Here is a 25464-nt window from a genome sequence, read left to right on the forward strand (position 1 = left end):
GACATGCCACAGCGTTGCACTTAGGGAAGTAAAGAGGCAGCCATTTTTGTCCCATCCTGTGTCTATTGCAATCAGCGCTGTTTCTGTGCTACCCGTTTGGCTTCCACTAACACCTACATTGGGGGACGCGGGTGGCGCTGTGGGTTAAAGCCTCAGCACCTAGGACTTGCCAATCGAAAGGTCGGCAGTTCGAATCCCCGCGGCAGGGTGCGCTCCTGTCGCTCGGTCCCAGCGCCTGCCAAACTAGCAGTTCGAAAGCACCCTCGGGTGCAAGTAGATAAATAGGGACCGCTTACTAGTGGGAAGGTAAACGGTGTTTCCGTGTGCGGCTGTGGCTCGCCAGAGCAGCTTGTCACGCTGGCCATGTGACCCGGAAGTGTCTGCGGACAGCGCTGGCTCCCGGCCGATAGAGTGAGATGAGCGCACAACCCTAGAGTCTGTCAAGACTGGCCCATACGGGCAGGGGTACCTTTACCTTTACCTTTAACACCTACATTGTTCACCTGGCTATCCGCTATGCCAAAAACTAGCATAATTTATTACACACCCAATTTCAATTGATGGGAACTGTGTCAAAAGCACAGCAGAGAATAATGAAATGATTTACATAATATTTGCAGGCCAAAATGATACCCATGCCACTTATGTTCATTTGCTTGGTTTACATTCCTGATCTCTGACAAACATGCAAACTGTGGAAATTTCCGCTCCCGTTTCTGATGGAATTCTCCAACATCCCTAGTTGTACTCTCCTGTCTGTCTCTTTCCCAACAGAGTTCATCCATCACACTCCATGGTGCAATGGCAGGAAATTAAGACGTTTACTTGCACAAAAGATTGGGTGATGCTCCCACCTGACCCACCTCTTGGCACCTGAAATGGATCAGAGAAGTTATTGTTTACTTATTAGATTTATATTTTCCCTTCCTCCCGAAGGGGCCCAGGGTGCTTAGTTTCGTAACATTATTTCCCTGCCTTTGGGTGTCATTTCTGTAATCGATGGCTGATTCTCAAGTTACGAGAAAAAGGTTCAAAAGCAGATGTACCGACCTCTTGTAATACAATCTCTCCCACAGAGATAGGTGCAGGTTCTAGTTGTGTATGAAGCTCACACCTCCCTCTTTGGAGATGTCATCATTCAATTCACAGGGAACATAGGAATACAGAGTCAGATCATTGGCCATCTAGCCCAGTATCATCTTCTATGTTGACTTGTGGGTTTCAGGATTTCAGAGAAGGAGTCTTTCTCAGCCATATCTGGAGAGGCTGGGGATTGAACCTGGGACCTTCTGGATGCAAGGCTGATGCTCTACCACTGAGTTACAGCCTTTCTTGCCCATAAACATGCAGCAGTCTTGAAGGCTGGATCACACATTTATGTCAATATATCTATCTACACACAAACACACATTGCTCTTAAAATCAATTTATAACGCTTCACTATATAGAACTATATAGAACAATGCAATACACAATTGATACTAAGGTGACAATTGATGCAATCCTGTGCCTACTTACTTGAACTCAGTGGGACCTACTTCTGATCCTACACATCTAGGGGTTGCACAGGGTACACAAATGTCAAGAAGGTGAACAATAACAATCCATCAAAATGTAACTAAATAATTTAAAATGCTAATCCCGTAAGAAAACAATTGTTACTAGATGCCTTGAGCAACAGCTTTTTGTCCTTGTGTGCGTGTGTGCGTGTGTGTGGGTGTGTTTACCACCACTCTTTGCAGGTAGTGAAAACCCATTCACAATGGCCTCAGGCTGGATGGGAGTTGTATATATAAATAACCCTATCATTTCCTTGGTTTATTCATATGAGGCATCTAGAAGTGTGTGCTCTGCAGAGGATTCGGGAAGCTCAGTCATATAATGAATGCAAGTGGGACTCCCAACAAAATATTGCAGTGTCGGAGACTCCCAGACCCTCCAAGTGTCCCTATTTTCCAGGGACAGTCCCAGATTTGCAGAAGTCATCCTGTTTTCTGATTTGATCCCGGAATGTCCCACTTTTCCATAGGACGTCCCTATTTTCATCAGAGAAATGTTGAATGGGTATGGAATTATATGAGCATCCTGGCTGAGAGGGCATTTGAATCCTGGTCTCCAAGGTCCTAGTCTGACACTGTAACCCTTGTGCCATACTGACTCTCTTTTTTGTACCTTCTGCAAACCTCAGGGTTCTCCCAAGCATGCCAATGCCTCCCATCTTATCTGCTGTTTTGGCGACAATCCAAAACCGTGTAAGTTTATTTTTCGAGGGAGTTTCAATGAAACTTTACAGTTGCAATGCCAGCAATGGGCAGAAGATGGTGATGTGATGTCACAAATCTAAATAGAACTGGCAAGAATTTCCCACACATTAAAGCATAATGATAGTGGGTTTATTTGTTTGTTTTTAATAAAAAAACACACACCAATGTTTAGCCTATCGGGATTTTTACATACCAGTTATACAAGCAGCACCCATGACTCCTAAAACATGGTTCCTATTACGACTCATAATTTGACAGGTGTGGTTTAGGCACTTTGCACACTGGACCAGAAACAGGGTGTAATATTCTGCAAGGAATACTGACAACATTCTACTCCCCTTCTACCCATCTTGTATTCAGTAGTGATCATTAGTTTTCAGCCATGTTCTTCATCATGTTTTGAGTTGGAAGAAGTACCAGTTCCTTAGGACTGATACAGAATAAGAACGATATCCTCTATTGCCATCAGTCTTCCATTGGAATTGCCTGCTCAGTCTGCTTCCTGTGGTTAATAAGGCTTTAGGGGTTTGCCCTGCATCAGATTATGTCTTACTCATCTGCCAGTTGGAAGTAGGGCTTCCTTTCTCACATTTGCCCATTCCTTCCCTACACTGATAAGATTATTCTGCTTTTCCTGCTGGCCGACTTACCAACACTCCGAATTTCCCTGAAGAAGGCAGCGTGGAGAACACTTGCCTTAAATCTGTCCATAGGGTTTGAACAAAACACACCGCCACCATCATAAAAAGAAATCTCCAGTTGGAAAGCAAGCAAAACAACTCAATTACGATGTTCTTCCCCAATAAGCCGCTGCAGGAGCCCGTCTCGTTGCCTGGAGACACGCCTCAAGGGGCTGGCTTGGAACCAATAGAATAGTAAGCACTCATGTAAAACAAAACAGACTGTTCCCCAGAGCTACATGCAGAGAGGCTGTGCTGGCTAAACAGGGTCTAACACAGGCATGCCCAAAGTCTGTTTCAGGGGCCTAATCCGGCCCGCCGGTTGGTTTACCGGTAATCTGGGCCCCCGCGGCAGTATATGTCCTGTGGTAAAAGCCTTCAAAAAGCTCAACAACTTTGGTCGGCCCTCACGCATGTGCACTTCTTAAAATCTGGCCCTCTTCGAAAAAAGTTTGGGCACCCCTGGTCTAACAGGACAAAATTCGACATTCTCATCCCAAAAAAAGACAGATCTTGGGCTATGTTAACAAAAAGCAAAGCAAAATGAGCAACAAAACCAAGATGTTCTTGGGTCTGAGAACAGAAAAAAGTGGCAAGTTGGTTCTCTAGATCAGGCTTCCTCAACCTCGGCCCTCCAGATGTTTTTGGCCTACAACTCCCATGATCCCTAGCTAGCAGGACCAGTGGTCAGGGATGATGGGAATTGTAGTCTCAAAACATCTGGAGGGCTGAGGTTGAGGAAGCCTACTCTAGATGATGGGGATGTGAATGATATCCAAATGGCAACACACTCTTGAGTGTATCGTTCCTTCTATTACCAGTGTTCAGGTGTGAGTGCCAATCTTTATATAGCCAAAGCAGGACCATACACACACAAGAGGAAAGATAGCAGCAGCTTTGCAGAAGTACAAAAAAACCATTTAAGTAAAAACCCAAGGGGGACCCTACCCGCTGTAGTCTCTCTCCCACCCCTGCTCTGCAAAAACAACCACCACCCAGCCCATTGAGGACTGGGTATGCTCAGTGATCACAGAAAGCTGACTGACTGCTGGCGGGGGCAGGAGAACAGAAAACTGTTGGGAGGGGAAATGGAATGGAATGTGCTGGAATAGGGCATGGCTGGCTGGCTGACATGATCAGTGAACAGTAGAACTTCACCGTGCAGCATTTTGTTACAGGTCCCACCTTACAAAGTCTGAAGGAGATATAGTAAAAGGTAAAGGTAAAGGTACCCCTGCCTGTACGGGCCAGTCTTGACAGACTCTAGGGTTGTGCGCCTATCTCACTCAAGAGGCCGAGGGCCAGCGCTGTCCGGAGACACTTCCGGGTCACGTGGCCAGCGTGACAAAGCTGCATCTGGCGAGCCAGCGCAGCACACGGAAACGCCGTTTACCTTCCCGCCGGTAAGCGGTCCCTATTTACCTACTTGCACCCGGGGGTGCTTTCGAACTGCTAGGTTGGCAGGCGCTGGGACCGAGCAACGGGAGCGCACCCCGCCGCGGGAATTCGAACCGCTGACCTTTCGATCGGCAAGCCCTAGGCGCTGAGGCTTTTACCCACAGCGCCACCCGCACTATATTGCAGATATAGTACTGCAATATAAATTACATTCAATTGCTCTAATAGTGGATTTCAGCACTTTATAAATATTAATCTATGTCCTCCTATTTAACAAATGCTTTCACCATTTCCTCTCGCTGCATTTCAATTTGTCGCTTGTCACCCTTTGTCCCCAGGGTGTTCTTTGCAGTATACCAGACAGACAGACACACAGACAGACACACAGACACACACACACACAACCTACTGCTCCCTCCAAGTAGAGCACATACAGAGATGGGGGGAAAGAGGAAGAGGTTCGAATGCCAGAGGAGGGTGCTGTTTTGTTTGTTTGTTCATGTTTTTTTACAGGAGAACAGGAGGAGGAACAGGAGGAGGAAAGGGGCTCCAGAAGTCCAGACTAGTAAGGAGCCAGCTCTGACCAGCCTTCTTAAGCAACCTACAAGATTTGCTGCAGAGAGAGTCTGATTTTTTTTTATTGTCAGCCTGCTCTCTTGATAGTTGCTGCTGCTGGAGGCAAGGGAAACTGGAGGCGGAGTAAACGCTGCACATGGTTTATCAATCTTTTCAGCCACAACTTGTGATTCCCAGGAGGCAGGGAGGAGCTTAGGTGGAATTAGCAAGGGCTGCACAGGGCGAGGCCTAGGCTCCCCCCAGCTTTTCCAATACTGTGCTTGATTCATAATAAATTGCCAGGTCTTTTTTTAAAAAAAAGGTTATCACGGTTTTTTCTAAATATTGGTTTTAAACAATATATTGATATCTTGCACAGGCCTACTCCTCACCCCAATAGTATGAAGGCTAAGAGAAACACACAACAATTCTTGCAGGAATTTTCTTGAGTTTTTCAGAATCAAAGCTGGAACTGAAGTTGCTCCTGGAATGTCCTGGCTATATCTCAGGTGAAAAAATATTCTCACTTATTCTGAAAGAACAACTGTTGGGCCCTTTCCACATCCTTGCAGGGTTCTTCTGGGTGAAGAAAGATCTAGGATCTTTTAAACTGTGCAGCTAGTTTGGAAGTATCCTCACCACTTTCAGTACAAACTTTTTCATCTCCCCCCACCCCGCCCCAAAAAAAGCTCTGGGAGGGGGGGGGAATCAGCTTTGCGAGTCTGCAGTGTGATCCAATTTGAAACAAGTAAAACTGGCTGTGTGGAGGCCCTAGTGGCTTGTACCCAGGATCTCAGCAACACACCTCTCCCTCCTATAGCCTCAACAATATATATATATTTTAATATGTGGCTTTGCTGTTTTTAATAAATAAATAAAAAGTTGACAGGCAATCAAGTGTGCCATTTTAAATTAAACAATAAAAAGTCAGAAAGCTTGCCTGGTGCATGAGTGGGAAGGCAAGACTGATAGCTGAAGCATCATTCAGCTGGCTGGTGGTATGTCTGTTATGTAAATTGTGAATCCAGGCCTACGTATTGAGCTAAAAACCTGCTGTGCCTGCTCTTCAAATATTACGCTGTTTCTGCACACCAGAGAGGGAGGAAAAGGCTGCTTCTGTTCTAGAAAGCAGAACACAGGGCCATTAAAAAGTCCCTTACATAATTTCACTGAACACCCTCTCTCCTTGTGAATCAAAGTAGGGAAATGTGTGAACAGTAAAGAAATATGATGCTAGCTCCTGAATATTTCCTACAGAAGAACCTAATGTCATGTATCTTTGTTGCCATGAGCAAAACAACAAAATACCGCCCAAGAGCTCACCCAAGACAGCTGATTACAAGATCAACAGAATATATATCTTTATTTAATATTCTTAATAGACTTCACAATACCTTCTACCTGATAAAAGGTCTCCAAGGCAGATTAGAATAAAATAAAATTAAAACACAATTAAGACAATGAATGTAAGATTGTAGTTTTCCCTCCTTTCAAAACAAAACCAAAGCAGCCATCACTATTTACAAGGTAAAACACATGAAAAACAAATTGGGGGGGGTTACTGTTTTAAAATACTGCTCAAGCAGTTGTCTATAAAATAGGGATATGGGATTTACGGTAACCAGAATTCAGTGCTGTGCAGCAGGATAGATTTGATTCTATAAAAGGTCACAACAAGGTCCTAACAAACAGCTGCAAGAAATTCCACTTCCCTCCCCAATCTAAAAGTCAGGTGTGAAAAAATAAGGGAAATTGTGCTCCCAGCTGTTCCAGGATATTCCAGTGGGGTTGACTCTCTCTACCATCTTCTCTCTGTTTCCCAGATCTGCAAAGCACAATAGGACTTGTTACTCTTGCTACGCTGCAATTTGTTACTTCAATGTTTACCTCCTATGTTACTGGAAGCCTAAATGAAGCCTAAATACAAGCTACCAGATGACAAAGGTTTGTATCTGTTATCAGATACAGTCATCCAGAGTACAACCTTTGCCTAAAGCCAGCTCACAACTTAGCACGACAACAAAGACATTTGCTACAGAGTATTAAGATAACACACTCTCTATAGCTACTTCAATGGAAAAGTCATCTGTGGACATTGGTAGGGAAAATATAACAATCGATATATTAACTTACAGATCTAGCTTTTCATCTAAAAGCTGTCAAGGTTGCATCTCTGTAACAAGGGGCCAACTCTAAACATTTTGTAGAACACCCAGACCACAAAACAAGGTGCTTGTACCCAACACAAAGGTTTGCCGCTGCCAGGTCTAGTTGCGACCTGTGTTTTCTCAGAGAGGTGAAAGCTGAAGAGAATGCAACCAGCATTAGCACATTACCTAGGGTACCACCTTGAGATCCACTGAGTCATAGGCAGATGTTCTCATCAGCTCAAGAGGCCTCCTCAGGACAGTGCGTAGCTCTTCATAGTCTGGCTTCTCTTCATATTCCAGGGACATCACTTGTAGCAGATAGCTCTTCAGGGCTTCTAGAAAAGGTCAACATGGTTGTCAAATGAGACTAGCTGGCTCCTACAAAGCAGTCATTCCAGTATTCCCACGTGTTGTTGACCCAGATGGCATCTGAAAATGTGGCTGACTTGGCTCGGCTGTGGGCTCAATACCCTTCATGGAGACCACGCTGCAACCATAGTGAGCTCATAACGAAACCACAAGCTTCAAAGAGAGCAAGCTAGATGTGTTATTTAGGTGCTCGCAATAGTTTTAACCTGGCATTCTATATAAACCCATTCAAGGCACTCTAGCAAAAATTTTAAATTATCAAATTAAAAAAATCACCAAATTACAGTAAAGCAACATTACGGTATGGTTCAAACCAGATGGTAGTAAAAACCTACTTCTAGAGAGCGCCTAAAAACACTTGCTGGAAATGAAAGGCCTTACCTGTCTGTAAAAAGACAAGCAGCCACAGGGCTAGAGGATGACCACTTTAGAAGATCATTGTAAAGGTCAGGCCCCACATTATCTGACAGCAGAGCTGGAGAAACAGCACAGGTCGCCTGGCTCCCAGCTCCTTGATACGTCCATCAGAATCTAGGTCTTCAATCTGTGGGTTGGGATTTTGTGTGGTCTAGAACACACTCTTCTGACGCGACACTCATTTTATCAATTTTCATGGGTGCAAAGTGGCAGAAGAAAGGCAAGAGCCTTTTTCAGTAAGAAAAGTTTTTCTGGCCAGCTGTATGCCCTACTTTCCTATAGCTGTGCCTGATGTGTGGAAGCGCTTTATTGAGCAAGGAAACTATTTCACTTTGTTTCTATGGCTTTCTAGACTTCGTGCAGAATGGAAGTATGCTGGGGACTAGGAACACAGAAGTGTCTTCTGCAGAACAGAAGCAGAAAAAATCTACCCCACCACAGGCATGCATGCAAACACACACACACACACACACACACACACACACACACAGCTCTCCACATTGTCCTTCCCTTATAAGCTCACTAGAACACAAGCTAAAAAGCAATTTGTGTGAGGGTGTACCATGAGTATAAATACTGTTCACTGTGGACACACTGAAATTAAGATCTGGGCTGCAGAAACAATTCCATGAACTGTCTGTCTTGGGATACAACCTTAAAAGTTAAATTGGATTTCAGTTAGTAAAAAAAAACAACACCAAAATTGGCAAGTGAAGCAGTCATCCTTGTGATTTGGTACCACCTAACTTTATGAGCAGGCTTCTTAGCAATTGTGACCCCCAAAACACTTTAGCGGCACAAAATGAGTTGTAAGCCTTTCTAATATCACCTTTCAATATAATGATATCTAGAACAACTCTCAGGTGTCCCACTGAAATTGTGCATCTTTTTTAAAGAAACAAAAATCACTGGTTTTCAATAGCTTCTCAGCTTTTAGGCTAAGAACAAGTGTAGAAATCACTGGCTTTCATTTAGTAGTAATGCTAAGGTAACACTGTATTAAGTATAAATCAAAAGTAAATATATGAAAGTGGACCCCATGGTTCAGGGTCAGAGGTGGGTCTCCAATCTGGACCAGTTGAAGGCCACTGCACTAGAGCATATTGCCAAATAAACCATTACAGGGACATTGCAGGGCCACTGATGTTGGAAAGTGTCAAGAGAAAGAACGCAGCAGGAGTAGAAATCTTGGTGCATGTCACATTGGCTATTTCTGTATGCAAGGAAATACAATCCCTCAGTGTTGCTATCAGACCAAGCCAGTTAAAACTTCTAAACTGGTCTCACTCAAGTCATTACCCCCTGTACAGGGAAGCTTCCATCTCACAGGAAAAGCAACTACTGGACTGTCTCAGTAAGAGCTTTGAGAAGCTGTCTATGTGCTTTGTGTGAGGAGACAAAAAAAAGGGCACACACTAGAACAAGTCGTATTTAGGAAGGCTTTGATGGCTAAGGAGAATTAAGAGAAAATGAAAGTGAATATGGGGGCCTGTTTACCGAAATCATAACAAGTAAATAAAAATGAAAAAAAATATTAAAAGGAAGAAAATGAGATATCACAACATCCGCCACATGGAGTCCCTAAAAGAAAGCTGGGGTGCAAATGTAAAGCTCGTACCTGGATTTGATTTCCAGTCAAAGGAGAGACTTGGAGACTTGATAACATCTGCTTTGTACCTACAACAGAAAAATTGGTGAGCCCCTCAAAGAAGAGGTAGAGAAAAATAAGGCTGAGTTGATACTTTTAAAAAGACACCCTTATTCTCTCCTACTCAAAATGCCCCAAATACAGATGCACAAGCTAGGGCCCATCTTGTACGTTGGGTAAATGTGATATTTTCCCAGACTGTGCGCTGCAAGTGACACAATAGTTGTCAAGCAGTTAGTTACCAGATTCTGCTGCTGCCTTCAACCACGGGTGTCAGCCAATCTAGAAAACAATGAAGCTTGATGGCAGTTTCAAGGAACAATATGTGTTCTCCAACTACTGTATTTACTCGAATGTCATGCACATCTTCTTTGGCCTAATTACATTGCAGAAATTAGGGTGTGCATTAGATCCGATGGCGCATTAGATTTGCATAAATACGGTATTTTGGAATTGTGTAAGACCAGCAAGGAGGCAGAACCAAGCACCAGTATACTAAGTGAGGGAACTCACAATGGCTAGTCTTGATGACTGTTGCAACTGACCAAGGGAAACCTATACTAATACTAGTTTGAAAGCCCTAGCACAAGGAATGGGGAATCTATAGCCTTCCAGATGCTGCCGGGGGCCCAGCCAGCATGGCTAACAATCAGGAAGGATGGCAGTTGTATCTAGCAGCTTTTAGCTATCTACTACAAGTTTTCTTTTTCACATAACAAGGACAGAGAGGTGGTCATGATGAAACCAGGAACATCTCCCATGCACAGCACACACCTTTCCTTCTTCTGCATGACCACACAGGGACAGTCAAGGTCCTCAGACCAGGGAAGACATCTGCACAGCCACTTCACTAGACAGTAACCCAGAGACTCAAGATCACTACGACGAGATGGAGCTAACAGGATAGAAAAAGAAAGCATATCCAAGTATGGAACATCAATAGCACAGTACAGAAATTGGGGTACAGCCTTATAATCACAGTGGCTCACATGGACTGCAGTCACATCTTGGGTAAATTACTGCCTTAGCATGTGCTTCAATTTTCCACTATTTATTTCAGGGTTTTACTTGCCTTAAGGTCTCCAGGCAATTAATAAAATCTTACAACACCTCCAAAAGACAGGCTGTAACTAAGATGATCTCTCTGCATCTCCTTTGCTCTGTGAAAAATACCAATCAAGCAGCTGAATGATGACATTTATTTGCATATCACCTAAATATAGAATCCTTTTTGCAATAGGAAGTAGGAAAATCACACCCACACCAAAGCACATTTAAAGCACATTTCTTCCCCAAAATGATCATAGGAACTGTAGTTTCTTAAGGGTGTTGGGAATTGTAGCTATGCGAGGGATAAACTACTGTTCCCAGGATTATGTGGAGGAAGCTATGTGCTTTAAATATGGTTTAATGTATGGTGTGGATGTGACTGAAGTGCAAGAAAAGTCAAAGTTTTAAAAATACATGAGCTGCCTCTTGCTGTTAGAACATAAAGCCAACTTCAACATTTCCTTTTTCCTCATGCACCAAAAACGAAATAGCCTCAAAAATTAAATATGCTAGCCTGCAACCCATCCAACTAGAATTAGTCCTTAGTGATTAATCACTGAGAGCATGTAGACATGGGGAAAAGTAAGATCTTGACTGCCAAGAGCAGCCTCTCCCAATACGTTGCCTTCCAAATACTTCTGTGCTACAACTTGCACCATTCCTGACCATGAGCCATTCTGGTTGGGGCTAATGGGAAGTGAAGTCCAAAACATCTGGAGGGTACCAGGCTGGGGAAGGTTGGCCTAGAGCAGTGTTTCCCAACCTTTTTTGGGCAAAGGCACACTTGTTTCATGAAAAAAATCTCGAGGCACACCACCATTACAGCCCCGTGACGTCAGCGCGCAGCGTCACGCCAGGAGGGACGCACGAAAGTGTAAGTTTCAATTTTTCCCCCTCCCCCTTGCCTTCCTTCTGTGCCAACCGCCAAAAAGCCAAGAAAAAAGCCAAGACTTTAGGGCAGCAGGTCGACACGGAAGAAGCTCCTACCTAAGGACAGGTGCGACGGCCGTGTCCTCTTCTGCCACACTTGGCAGCCCTGCCTCACGGTCGTGACTCCCACCCTGATTTCTCCCCGCAGGTCAAGCGGCACAGGCAGCCCAATGTGTCCAGCCCAGACACAAGCCCCGCTTCCCCACTCTAGATCCTGAATGCGACCAAGTGCTCTGGACTCCCGAGCAGGGTGGGAAAGAGGACTCGCATCTGGTAGCCTCCGGGCTCCTCGCCTGCTCGAGGGATGGCATTGCAGGCAAGCTGCCGGCCGTCGCCATCGCCGCCCCCTCATGCGAGTGGACCTGCCCGGAGTGGTGGGCCGGGGGAGGCTCGCTCTCTGTGGGGATGTGGCCCGCACGCGCGGCCCCGCTTCCTCCTGCCCAGGGCTGAGCTCCTTACCCGCGATCTCGGTCTCACGCACGCGGATCCCACTTATTCCGAAGCTCGCGCCACTAGCCGGGGCTCTCACACCGTGCCAGGGCGAGGCGGCGCGGCCCACTGACGTCATCGCGGCTCGCCGCCGCCCTCGACTTCCCTGTTCCCTCCCCTCCCTCGGGTCGCCGTGGTTACCGAGGACTGCAAGCTGCTCGGGCGAGCGTGGGGCATTAAGTGGGAGAAGGAAAATTAAAATTAAAACTCGCCTGAAGGCCGCCTCTCCGGATATCTTTCGAATTTTTTAATTTTTCCCGCAGCACACCAGGCAACGTCTCGCGGCACACTAGTGTGCCGCGGAACACCGGTTGGGAAACACTGGCCTAGAGGAAGCACAAAAGCATGGAGATACAGTGACCTCTTCAAGTGCACAACAAGTTAATGCCACTTTTGGATTGTTGCTGTGCAGTTAAAGCTTATTTGGAGGCCGTGTGTAACAACCCCCCCCCCAAAAAAAAAACCTGGGCATTTTGTGATAAGGAAAGTGACAGGGAAATGGACTGGAAAGTGTGGAATAACGCTTGATGCAACATTATCTAACCTTCCCGCAAACAAATCAGAATGAAAGTTCAATAAAAAGCCAGTGTCGCTGAACCCTCTCCAGAAGCAAAGTGTAAATGAAGCAAGATGAGTGCTCAATAAACAGGTCATCTCAAAGCTTCTTAAGAAGAGGAGAAGCTGGAGGCCAGGCAAACCGGAATAAGGAAGCACTTCTTTTGTGCAAGGGACCAACAAGTTAGTCAGAGAAGGGCCAGCTCCTGGAGAAGTACGATCAAGGGCACAGGAGAAAAGACCACAGACTGAATCAAAACAATGGCTTACACTGCCCACCCAGTCTGTTTCTACAGTGCGACATTATCACCCACCGGCTCCTTTGTGGCTATCAATGCTGATGAACTCTATGGTGCCCTCATGAGGTGTCCTGCTGCCTTCGCATTCAGGTACATGCTTCCCTCCAGGGCTGTACCGGAAAGCAAAGCAGTAATCTGCCAGGGTGATCTGGGGGAAGAAGAGGAGGAGGAGAGAGTGACCCAACAGCAAAAAGACAAAGATCTACCAGCCTGGCCTTGCAAAGCACCCCTTAGTATCTGCTACTCAGCAACATTTGCAATTGCCTTGTGCCCTTAAGCAACAGCCAGAAAGGCACCAAGGTCAGAATGAATGGAGCCAGAAGGTGCAGTCATAAGAACCACTGCTCCCTAAGAATCACTGCTCCTTCCATGCTATGCAGTAAGAATGTACCTAGAATGAGCAATAATCTAGGGTTTGCAGGCAAGAGGAGAGGAAAAGGAAGGAACTTTTTGGACTGGCTATTCTTAGCAGGAGGGATGGAAGAGAGTCTCTTATGTCTATACTTGGGGGAGCTCTGTAGAACAAAAATTATGTTCTCCTATCCTACAGGAACACCCTTCAGCAAGGACACATTCCTTGTCTGTCCCTGCTCCATTCCTTACCACAGCAAGATCAGCTGGATTCACATATATGTGCTGAGCACTGATGTTCCCATGGGTATACTCATTCTCATGGAGGAACTCCAGAACATCCACCTAAAGACAAAATGGAAGGCAGAGGAAAAATGACACCCTTGGAATGCCTGCATTTCTCAGAGTTACTCCTAACCAGAGTATTTTCTGCTGGTGATGGCGCATGGATGTTTGACATATAGCCTCTGGAAAAGCACAGCTGAAACATTCACATAGCATAAGCCACTCTATGTCTGTTCATAGAGGACTGTACTCCTAAAATCCATAGGCACAGAGCTGATCATGCCACATAGTGCGAAGTGCAGCTCTGTAAGGACTGGAGAGAATTACCCAAACCCTACTGTGCAAACAACCTGGGAAAGATCCTGCACAGCACTGCACTCTAGTCATGCTAATTTGCAGTTCTGAGGACCAAGCTTAAATGTGACAACAGAGCCACATGCAACATTAAACTCCCCTGCAAAACACCTTCAGGAAGGGATTCATTTTGATTAGTGTTTACCAGATTTAAGACTCTGCCTGGCAGAGTCACTGTATCTTCTGGTTCCTTCTCTTCACAACTGCAGGTGGCCGCTACTCTCACAGAGCAGCAGCCTTTGCTTCATAGGGTCTGCTTCCTCCCATCTTGCTTGACCTAGGAGTCAAGCTCCTGAAGTAGGCCCTTGGCTTCAAAGCCCTCCTTCTCTGAGGAGAAGGGAGAAACATTTGAGAATAACCCGAATCTTTGAAGGAGGAACATGGTGTTGGCTATGCAGTCCAAAGCTCAACCCTGCCCAGGTACAGATGGGAGAGGAGCAAAGCAGAAAAAAGGGGCTTGTGGGTAGTGAATGAGCAGGCAGAACTGGAAAATGGGTGGGGACTCTCTCTCCATTCTGCTGCTGGGTGCGTGGCAGGGAGGAGGAGATCATTGAGGCTAATATTAATGGTTCCATCTACCGGACCAAGAGGGAGAAGTAAAGCCTTCCTCCTCTAAAGGAGAAGGGTGGGCTGTTGCACAAGATTCTTTTCCTGTCATCCAGTTGTTTGCAGCTCCCCTCATCAGTTTCCAGAACTTTTCTCATCTTGGAAACACTGGCTTAGAACTCTGCAGGGCACTTGGTAGGGAAGAAAGTATGAGGGGTAAATGAATTGGGTGGGAAAGGGTTAAGCATCATTTGCTGCGCCACTTCTGACGCAAATCTCATCCTTGCAAGGCCACTTTGCAAGAATGGGGGAGGGGGGCAACTGTCAGATTTAAATACAGCAGCACTGTATTATTTCTACTTAAAAGCATAGCTTTGATCAAGGATGAAAGGAATGAAACTACTCTCCAGGTTATTCTTGTTGAAGCATGGCAATCACCCATAATTCCCTGGGCCCAAAGCTGGCCTGCAGCGGCAAAAAAAGCCTCAGTTTTACAAAGAGACTTTTTGAGAAGATTCCTTTTCATCCATTCTCCTTTTGGGCGTTTCATACCAGTCTGACTGCAAGCTGCAAGGCTGCTTTCTCCGTCATCTTGTTTGCACAGTCATCCAGGATGGACTGAAGGGAGCGGCCCAGATAAGAGAAGACCAGGAACCTGCCAGTCAAAAGAGATAACACCGCAGCATGTGAACTGTGCTATTTGTTGGAGGTTTGCATCCACTATTGTCAGACCTCTAGGACCCACCCCTCCATCTGTATATAAACTACCTCCTCTTCAGATCTGTGGACAACAAGAACTACCAGTAATCAGGATCTGTAATGGGAGGAATTCAGTTTCTTTCAGCTCACCTTACTGCAGCACTATGACCATGACCACACTCCCTAAGCTAGCACATTCAAAATGAAATACTATCAGAAATCTTAAGTAGAAGAATTCAAAGCAGGAGGTAGACTGACAAAGAAAGTCAAAAGCACAAAAAAGAGGCTCCGGAAGTAAAATCATAAAATCAATGTCTAATTTGCTCTTCTGGGAAAATAGAATAGCAATTGAATAAAGAAAACGGGTTCAGCAACAGAACAAAAGCGAGCCAAAGGGATTGTGAGAAAACAGCAACATTGATGGTGAAAGTAAGATGAGATAGCATAGCGCAGAGGAAGGATTTGGGCAGTAGAGGGAAGGATGGCTCACAGGAGTTCCCATGGACAAAGCTTCCTAACCTGTAGTTACTATTGTGGAGGCCAAAACCAACGCAATTAGGGATCCCCAGCAATGGCACTGCATGCTGTTTCTTCCACTTCTCCACTACAAAGAGAGACAGAGAGAACATTGGTCTTACTTCTGTTAAGTGATTTCTTTGTCCATGTTGCCTCCTTCCACTCACTCCAGAGGTCAGGACTATGTTAATCAGGATTGTGTTATGCACAGTGTGGGAGAGAGAGCCCCCCCCCCCATTTCAAGACAAAGCTAGTTCCAGTGCTATTTTTCTAGAAAAAGAGGCAGAACTCACCATGAAACCTCCCTTGTTCTCTCATAATGGCAATAGCGCTCACCTGAGAGGTGCAGGAACTGAGTGTCAGAAAATTCAGGCTAAAAAAAAGCCCTAACTAGTTTCTAGAATCAGCCTACTAAGCCTTAATACCTCAGTGGTACCTCAGGTTAAGTACTTAATTTGTTTCCGAGGTCTGTACTTAACCTGAAACTGATCTTAACCTGAAGCACCACTTTAGCTAATGGGGCCTCCTGCTGCCGCCGGAACACGATTTCTGTTCTCATCCTGAAGCAAAGTTCTTAACCTGAAGCACTATTTCTGGGTTAGCGGAGTCTGTAACCTGAAGTGTATGTAACCTGAAGCGTATGTAACCTGAGGTACCACTGTAATAGCAGAGGGAGAACAAGAGAGAAAGACAGTAACAAGATGATTAGGGAATTTCTGTAATAAAACATCACATGTCTTTTTTGCGGGGAGGGGGTTCATCTCCAACCCTCAGGACCACCACTCCTAATACTAGGGCTGACTACAAGCTGACTCCTAATACTAGGGCTGACCACCACCTCTTCATCTAGCCAGAGCTCCATGGGTCCTCCTCAAATGCCTTGGGAAAAGGCATCACTTCTTCACAAGGCTTACATAAAGGCAAAACAGAGACATAGTCAGATTTGACTGGACTTAACCGTCCAGGGGTCCTTTACCTTTACTTTTTATAAAAACAACAACAGACAGACTCCAAGAACTCACTGGTGAACCCTGTGTCCCTCTCCTGAGACACAGTCTCCATCTGCACTATAAGTTTAAAGTAATACCAGTGTCATGCCACTTTAAACTGTCATGGCTTCCACCAAAGTTTGTTAAGGGTGCTGAGAACTGTTAGGAGGCCCTTTTTCCTTTCACAGAGCTGCAATTCCCAGCTCCCTGGGAAGAAGGATTGGCTGTAAAACCACTCTGGGAATTGTGGCATTGTGAGGGGAATAGGGGTCTCCTAATAACTTTCAGCAACCTTAAAAAAAACACCTACATTTCCCCAGACTCTTTGTGGAAAGCCATGACTACTTAAAGTGGTACTATACTGCTTTAAACATATAGTCACTTTAATGACTCATCAATTCCTACCTGTGGCTTTCTTAGCAGCTCGCTGCATGAAGTTCTGTTCATTGAAGAGCCGTCCATCTTTGCAATCCTGAGAAGGGAGAGAAACTGGAACCGATATTCTTTTTATTGCCTCACTGCCCTCCCCACCCTGCACTTTAATTACCATGTTAAAGCGATCCTCTTTACATAGCTTCTCTAACACTCAATAGACTCCACAAAGGCAAGTAAAGAATTCCACTTCCACTTTACAAATGGGAGAAATCAGAGAGGAGCAGATGTAGTAAGTTAGACCAGAATACCACCAGCAATGTCATCCCAATGAACCACAGTGCAGTTATTATAATACAGCCCACATGTGACAAGCATTAGGAATAGAATTTGGGTTGTATTCAATGCTAGTACTACTGAGAGTAGACATACTGAAAACTATAGACACAGCCCATCAATTTCATTGATCCACTCAGAGGAGAACTTGGATACAACCCTGCGTGTTTTTCTTTTGTGTACGAGTGGTGATTTATTTATTTTTTAAAGAAAGTTGTCAATCCTTATAGATAGGAAAATATAAAAACGTGAAGGCTCTGGTGGGTATTTTGAAATCACAGAGGGCCATGGCGAGACACCCCTGATGGTCACAGAATGAAGCTACTATGCCTTACACACAGCTCCTAACAGTTCGACCATCGGGAGATAGCCAATGTTAGCAAAACTCAGAGAAGACGCATTGAAACCAATCTACTCATTAATTTCAATGGCTCTAGTTTGAGCATGACCAATGTTGGGCATCACCTAGCACCCAGTATCCTACTTCTATTGCCATTCTAGGCTTAGCAGCCTCTCTCTGTACCTTGCCTTTTATTAGTCCTGTTCTTGAGAAAAGCCTGTGAACTCTTCTTGTAAAGCACAAGAGAGTCTGGGTGCTCTGACCTGCTTCCTCTATGTGTGATTTCATACTTCAAGTCCTTCTTTGTGTCACTGATTATTGGAACTACCGTATTTTTCGCTCTATAACACGCACCTGACCATAACACGCACATCGTTTTTAGAGGAGGAAAACAAGGGAAAAAACATTCTGAATGAAACAGTGGATGTATCATTTTTGTGCTTCATGCTGTGGCCACAGACATGTGATCTGATGGTGAATTTGGGGTGACCCAATGCAAAAATCCTGATAATTCCTGTGGATCCATGCTTTGTAACCACGTTTTTGCACCATTGCAGCCCCAGGCAACAGTGGGTGCGTGATTTTTTGGGTGCAGGCTGTAGCCATGGACATGCTATGTGATCTGATGGTGAATTTGGGGTGACCCAATGCAAAGATCCTGAGAATCCCTGTGGATCCATGCTTTGTAACCACGTTTTTGCACCATTGCAGCCCCAGGCAACAGTGGGTGCGTGCTTTTTTTGGGTGCAGGCTGTAGCCATGGACATGCTATGTGATCTGATGGTGAATTTGGGGTGACCCAATGCAAAGATCCTGAGAATCCCTGTGGATCCATGCTTTGTAACCACGTTTTTGCACCATTGCAGCCCCAGGCAACAGTGGGTGCGTGCTTTTTTTGGTGCAGGCTGTAGCCATGGACATGCTATGTGATCTGATGGTGAATTTGGGGTGACCCAATGCAAAGATCCTGAGGATCCATGTGGATCCATGCTTTTTAACCACGTGTTTGCACCATTGCAGCCCCAGGCAACAGTGGGTGCGTGATTTTTTTGGTGCAGGCTGTAGCCATGGACATGCTATGTGATCTGATGGTGAATTTGGGGTGACCCAATGCAAAGATCCTGAGGATCCATGTGGATCCATGCTTTTTAACCACATTTTAAGTGGGGAGCGAAGGAAAAACAAAGAAGGGACATGAGAGGGGTGTGCAGAGAAGCAGCTGGCTAAGAATGCTGGAGAGGGATTTAACGGGTGGGAGGCAAAAGTTCCCCCCCAAGCCAGCCATCTCTCTCTCTCTCTCTCTCTCTCTCTCTCTCTCTCTCTCTCTCTCCCTCCCCCCCTCTCCCTCTCCCTCCCCCACTCTCTCTCCCTCTCCCCCAGCAGTACCGGAGCACAGAGACGACACTTTCCCCTCTGCTTGCCTGGAGGGGAGGGGCTTTCCCTGCTCTTTGTTCCGTTTCAGCAATCACAGCAACGAAACAGAGGAGGGTGGGCAGTAAGACCCTGAGGCAGAATACAGGAAAGCTGCCACTTCCTCTTTTCAGGTTTCCCTTCTCCGTGAAGAGCGATTTGACTTTTGCTTGATTTTTTGGCTCCAGGGACCACACATTCGCTCCATAACACGCACAGACATTTCCCCTTCCTTTTTAGGAGAAAAAATCTGCGTGTTATAGAGGGGAAAATACGGTATTTGGAAGAGACAAGCTCCAAGTCCTCCTGCTGTGTTTGCCTTGTTGTACCTTTGACCTACATCTTGCCAAGCTCAGATCCCAGTTCCAGCACATAGAACGATCTAGGATACACCTAACATAGAGAGCTGAACTCACAAGTTTGAGGGAGTATTTCTGCTGGGAACGGCAAGCTTCAGATGCACACATTGCTGTGAAAGGATGGAATAAATTAAGGTTAATAGGTAACCCAGGAGATCTGCACCTACTATATGAAGACCGGTAGGTTAACTTTATTTCACTCTTGTTAGATTGATACAGTACCACCTCGGAAACAATAGGTATCAGAATACTTAAATACGCTGAGCAAGGAGCAGATCTGGACAACAAAGCCAACACTGCAACCTTTGGACACAACCTTTGTATGTCCACTGCAACCACAGCAAAGGATTCTAGGAAATGGTTAGCACAGATCAGATAGCAGTGTCAGCAGCTCAGCTTTTAGTCAGTGTTTTATTTTTGCTGTTTTTTTCTGCCACTCATTTTGTTTTGTTTTGTTCCTGCTGCCAGTTGATTTGATTTGATTTATCTATAGGAGCAGATATAGCCCTTTTAAAAAAAACCTTAAGGGCAGATTTTCCTTAATAAAGTGGGACACAGAAGAGGTGGTTGCATTCTCTCCAGAATGTAATACCATGCAAGCACATCTTGTACCTTCATACATCAGTCCATAGTCACCCTCGCTCAGAAGTTTCCCAAGCTTCCATTGCTTGTTGTTCAGGTCTGTTAGGATCTCGCCCTCTGGGAGAGGTCTCACAGTGGCACTCCTGTCCTTCCTGGGAGATCGGTAGCTGGGCTTTGCTTTACAAGAGAGACACAAGTATTTCTTACTTAGATTTGTAGCCCACTGTGCTAGGAATTCAGAGTGGGGACTCACTCTGCCCCCAATATTGCTCCCTTTGCCCTCTATATTGGGATGTGTAAACTAGGAAAACTAGTTTTGGGGGCAAATTTCATGAAAATGGTTAGCATTGCGATAGCAATGGCTTTTAAACAAGAAAATACAGAAAGAGAAACACAACAGGAGTTTGTGCAAAAATTCAAAGCTAGCCAGCCAGCCAGCCACCCACCCACCTGGAATCATCAGCAAATACAGCCATATGCAGAGCTAAAATCCTCACCTTTTGCCTTTGGCGATTTAGTAGGTGATACAGAAGGTGACCAGCTCCATTTAACTGCAGAAGAAGCATTTCCTTTGTCTGGCAATATTTCTGCCTTTTTCTTTGCAGGAGACCTCGGCAGCTGTTCTTGGTCTAGCCCTGATAAAAGGTAGCACTGTCAGAACAACAAAGGTGTTTACAGGCAGGCCAATTGCCTCTAGTCATAGATCTGCACTGGTTGCTTATTTGTTACCAGGCCAAATTCAAGGTGTTGCTATTCCTTTCTTCTATCTGCAGAACTGGTACTGTCTGGTTCAATGTTTTTATATTGATGTAAACAGCTGTGATATATTTTTATGATACAGTGGTATATAAATAAAAAAAATTCCTTCCAGTAGCACCTTAGAGACCAACTAAGTTAGTTATCGGTGTGAGCTTTCGTGTGCATGCACACTTCATCAGATATGAAACCCCGTACCAGTAACTAACTTAGTTGGTCTCTAAGGTGCTACTGGAAGGAATTTTTTTATTTTGTTTCGACTACGGCAGCCCAACATGGCTACCTACCTGTAACTGGTATATAAATATTTTTTATAAATAAATAGATTTTATAAATACTGTTACAGGTACCAAATAATACCCGTTCCACACTTGTATGAAATTGGAACTCCCTGTCTATTGACATCAGACAGGCACCCGCTTTAGGGATGCCATATTTTGAAGAGCAAATTAGAGGACACATCTGCCGACTTCTGCTTTTAACTATGGATCGCTGTGATGACTCTCACAGGCAGGGCTAGCTGCCTGCGGGGGGTGGGGTCACAAACCCACACTCGCTGACCCCATCATCTTAGTTACACTGCCTCCACTTCTGATGTGTGTATATTATGGACGCAAGTTCAAACACACAGATTGGAGCTCCCCCTGGCATTGTTGCTGAGTTACCACACAGGAGACAAACTACCTGCTTGAGAAAGGGGCATGGGTGGCAGGGCAGGGAAGGCAGTCTGGCAGTGGTACTGAGCAAAGATCTGCTTAGCGCTACGATGACTGGCCCAGCTGCCCTTAAATAAGCAAAATCTGAAAGGTGATGGATGGCTCCAAAAGCTGGTGCTGGGCCCTGTTTACCATTCCTGTCTATGATCCCTGAATGGTTCTGGCTCTTAACCTTCATCTCTCCAAAGCAAACAAGGACCCATGTTCATTATTGGGTGACAAAATGTCATGCTTATAACTAACTTCCCTGCAACTATTTCCACTTGACAGCTGTTGGGTGAGGGGGTGGATTAGCAGACAGTGAATTCCTAACAAAATCAGGCATAATACGGAGATCAGTATCTTAGATTTAAACATCACTCACTATATGGGTTTACATCTCCTTTTTGTGCCATCCATTATCCCTGGCTAATAAATGTGCTTCATGTTAAATAGGAACAATAAGTTGGGAGGTCTAGCCTCAAAGGACTTTCAGCTGGGTCATCAGATAGGTAATGTTTGTCAGCTGCCACATTTGACTAAACATTCCTACCTTTCATTGAAGAAGTTGGAGTGATCTGCATGGCCTCTTCTTCTGCAGGAAGTCTGGCCCCACAGAAGGCACAAAAGTTAAAGGATGCCTCAACCCTCTGTCCACACTGCGGGCAAAAATTGACCATTCTAGAAAAACAGTGGGAGAGAGAAGAGGGGAGTGGGTGGACATAAATAGCTGAAAGCCTCAAAATTGGAAAGTGATATTCATAATTTGGATTTGGTTGTTGCATCAGTGAATATTTTGATAGGGTTCAATTTACTGACTATCTAAAACTCCAAAGGCAATTTATAAGAGCAAGTAATTAATCTTCATGTGGTAAAAAGGAGTGGGGAAAGCAGCAGCTAATAAAATAGGGGGGTGCTTTGGGCTGTGTGTGTGTGTGTGTGTGAGAGAGAGAGAGAGAGAGAGAGAGAGAGAGAGACCAGGTAGAAAGACATGCATACCTTAAGTGCATTAGAGTAAAAATGGGAAAGACGTGCAATTAATAAAATAACCCAAGGCCCCTAAAACTTATTTAATATTCCATCTTAGTTCACATAGTTCACCTACTCCTCATTTAATCCCTGCAACAATCCTGTAAGGCAGGTTAGGTTGAGTGAGTGCCCCAAGATCACCCAGGGAGCTTTATGGCTGAGTGGGGATTTGACCCATGCCCTAGTCTTGACACTCTAACCTTTACACCACACTTGCTCTTTAAAAACTTTTAAGGGGGTGGGGAAGCACCAAGACAGACAGTCCATGTTTTTGGAAGCTGTTTTTAATACATCTTCTCTCTCTCTCTTTCTCTCGTAAGCCATTTTATTTTATTTTAATTGAGGGGCAGGGTAAAGGCAGCACTGTGCGCCCAAACACATTTCACTAAGGTTCCAGTTTTGGTTTCAAAACACACATTTTAAAGGAGGCAACAAAACACAGGAAGTGTGCTTTTTAAAAAAGAAAAGAAACAAGAGTAACCTGGCTTACCTTCTTTTTTTAAAGAAACACAGCATATAAATCTTACACGTTAAGAAACGTTATGAGGTGGCCACCCTCGCCTTCGGATCCAAGTGACCCTCTTACCCGAAGTCACTTCCCCTCCCTTGTCAGGAAGGCGGCCCTGTTTAGGGAAGTTTTTAATTCGGTTGGAAGCCGCCCAGAGTGGCTGGGGAAACCCAGCCAGATGGGCGGGGTATAAATAATTATTATAATTATTATTATAACTCACAATCCTCCTCGCCGGGAGGCATTTTGAGCCACCACGAATTCTGCGAGAGAGAGAGCTCCTCTTCTATTTATTTGTTTCAAATAAAAACAGATCGAAAATCCCGGGGGCAGCCCCCTGCAGATCCACACCACACTCGATCTAAGACACATCCCATCGGGCATCTAAAGCTCATTGCTCCCCCGGCCCCCTAAACGTCGCTTGGTTTAAGGGTGCTGGGAACTTTAACTCTGCTGGGTTGGGTGAAACTACAACTCCCAGGATTCTTTGTGGAAGCAATATATGACATATGGATGTTTATACAAAACATCGCTGTCTTATTCTGGAAGGACGTTGCTACTACCGGGCTTTTCCGGCTGCAAGAAGCTAACGCTGCGCCTCTCCCGCCGCATAAACAGCTTCACGCAGCGGCGGCGGCGGCCATGCTGGGCCACACGGAGCTTTTTCGGCTCACCGCGACTGCTCGCCTTCGTACCCACCCAGCGCCGGCCTTCGCCCGCTTGTAGGCTGGAGCAACAGCGGCAAAGGAGGCGTCTCCCTCTTCGGCCTCCGGCCTCTTGCGTCCTTTGCCAAACCTGTTCATGTCGCTTCCAGCGGGGCTCCGGTCTGCCTGGGAAGAAGCCCGTTACCTCGTCCTGCCCGGCCCGCCGACCTCACGGAAGCGCCCCCCGCGAGTCTTTCTCCTGGCAGGCCGCCTCCAGCGACGCCCTCAGGCGGCTCAGCTCCCCAGCCCACAGGGACCGCTTTCAGAACCTGCCCGGCCGGTTCATACCTGTGGCGCTTAATCCCCTTTTGTTCATATTCATCAAGCGCCACCAATCTTTCACGCGTGTTTTACTCAGTGGGGGCACCAGGAAAATAAAACAAAATCTGGGACTTACTGTATTTCTAGGTGGGCAAGAAATATGCTAAGATATCCAAAAGAAAAACAGTGTATATGTTGATGACAGGAGTCCAGCAAAAGGTGCGCAGGGCGGGGGGGGGGGGGGGAGAGACTTGCTTCCCGCTCTGGCACAACACCCATAGTTTTACCCCATTTATTCTTTTATATTTGGACGCAGGTGGCACTGCCTAGGGCTTGCTCGGTCCCTGCTCCTGCCAACCTAGCAGTTCGAAAGCACGCAATGCAAGTAGATAAATAGGTACTGCTCCAGTGGGAAGGTAAACGGCGTTTCGGTGCGCTGCTCTGGTTCGCCAGAAGTGGCTTAGTCATGCTGGCCACATGACCCGGAAGCTGTCTGTGGACAAATGCCGGCTCCCTCGGCCAATATAGCTAGATGAGCGCCGCGATCCCAGAGTCGGTCACGATTGGACCTAATGGTCAGGGCTCCCTTTACCTTATTCTTTTATATGGGGGTGTTACTCCAAGGTAAGCACATATGGGATCGCAGCCTTCAGCCCTTTAAAATTAGCCGGAGGATTGTACGCAGATAGGAATCCGAATTTGGAGATGTTTTGCACAGAGGACCCTGTTAGGGATATTGTTTGAAGCGGCAGGGTTTTATCCTCTTGAAGAGAAAAACTTTAAGATGTTAGTTGGCATCCATCCATCTCAGGAGACAATGGAAGAGAGTGCCTTGGGGTAAAGTCAAGCGCTGGAGAGTTAAAGCGCCTGCTGTGGCTGTAGAGACAGATACAGGTGAGGCATGTTTTATTGCAGCTGGGGGAGATGAAGGCATTCAGTTTGCTGCTACAGGTGCGCCATGGCATTTCTTCCCTCTGTGTTCCTCAGTGGTCATTCCTCTGGTCACTGCTGTGGCTACACATCTATAACTACCAACACAAGTTTACTAGTAGGGAATGAAGTATCCTCCTCAAGGGTAGACAAGGATGCTTCAACAAAATGGCAGTTCTTTGTACAGCCACTGCCCACAACTGTAGCACCAGACAGTATTCTGGAGGCATAATAACAGCTGCTTGGCATTGCTGGAATACTTTTTTTTTTTTTTTTTTTAAGTAGCTTTTCCTGCAGTTGCTGGGACCTGCAAAAATGACAGAGAAAGGATGCTGCCAGCAGGGGTCCATTTTTAAAAGCGCTGTCAGTCATGAGGTCTTATCTGCATCTCTCCAGCCCCCACTGTTTTGCAAGTTGGTCTTCCCAATACGGTACTTATGTTATACACAAATGCTTACTAAATAAATCCCAGACCAGAATGGTCTGGTTACTAAACCTAAAATACTTCCTTTCCTAAAAAAATCAAAATGGATTCCAGGATGACTTCCAAGTTTTTTTTTTAAGCTAATAAAAACAATGAACAACTGAAATACATGAGCATGAAGATTTTTGGCTGCTGTCCCAGAGTAACGTTGGTA

General features: G+C 45.5%; 1 protein-coding gene across 4 annotated transcripts; it reads right to left on the reverse strand.

The window, feature by feature from the left end:
* Positions 1–6243: 6243 nt before the first annotated feature.
* On the reverse strand, positions 6244–23892 carry VRK3 (VRK serine/threonine kinase 3). 4 transcript variants are annotated; one of them, XM_077918451.1, is made up of 15 exons: positions 23631–23892; positions 22914–23046; positions 21948–22075; positions 20441–20572; positions 19974–20120; positions 19419–19471; positions 16950–17016; positions 15559–15643; positions 14893–14995; positions 13408–13500; positions 12820–12952; positions 10256–10376; positions 9452–9510; positions 7234–7382; positions 6244–6722 (listed from the first exon to the last, which is right to left on the reverse strand). In XM_077918451.1, exons 2-14 carry the CDS (start codon positions 22937–22939, stop codon positions 7234–7236), a joined length of 1296 nt encoding a protein of 431 aa, XP_077774577.1. In that variant the 5' UTR covers positions 22940–23046; positions 23631–23892; the 3' UTR covers positions 6244–6722. The 4 variants fall into 4 exon arrangements, with proteins under 4 accessions (XP_077774577.1, XP_077774576.1, XP_077774575.1 ...); XM_077918450.1 differs by lacking the exon at positions 22914–23046 and having other exon boundaries at positions 23631–23891; XM_077918449.1 differs by lacking the exons at positions 22914–23046; positions 23631–23892 and adding an exon at positions 23155–23391 and having other exon boundaries at positions 19998–20120.
* Between the last annotated feature and the right edge of the window lie 1572 nt (positions 23893–25464).

This window comes from Podarcis muralis, chromosome 14, assembly GCF_964188315.1.
Source record: "Podarcis muralis chromosome 14, rPodMur119.hap1.1, whole genome shotgun sequence".
NCBI lineage: Eukaryota > Metazoa > Chordata > Lepidosauria > Squamata > Lacertidae > Podarcis > Podarcis muralis.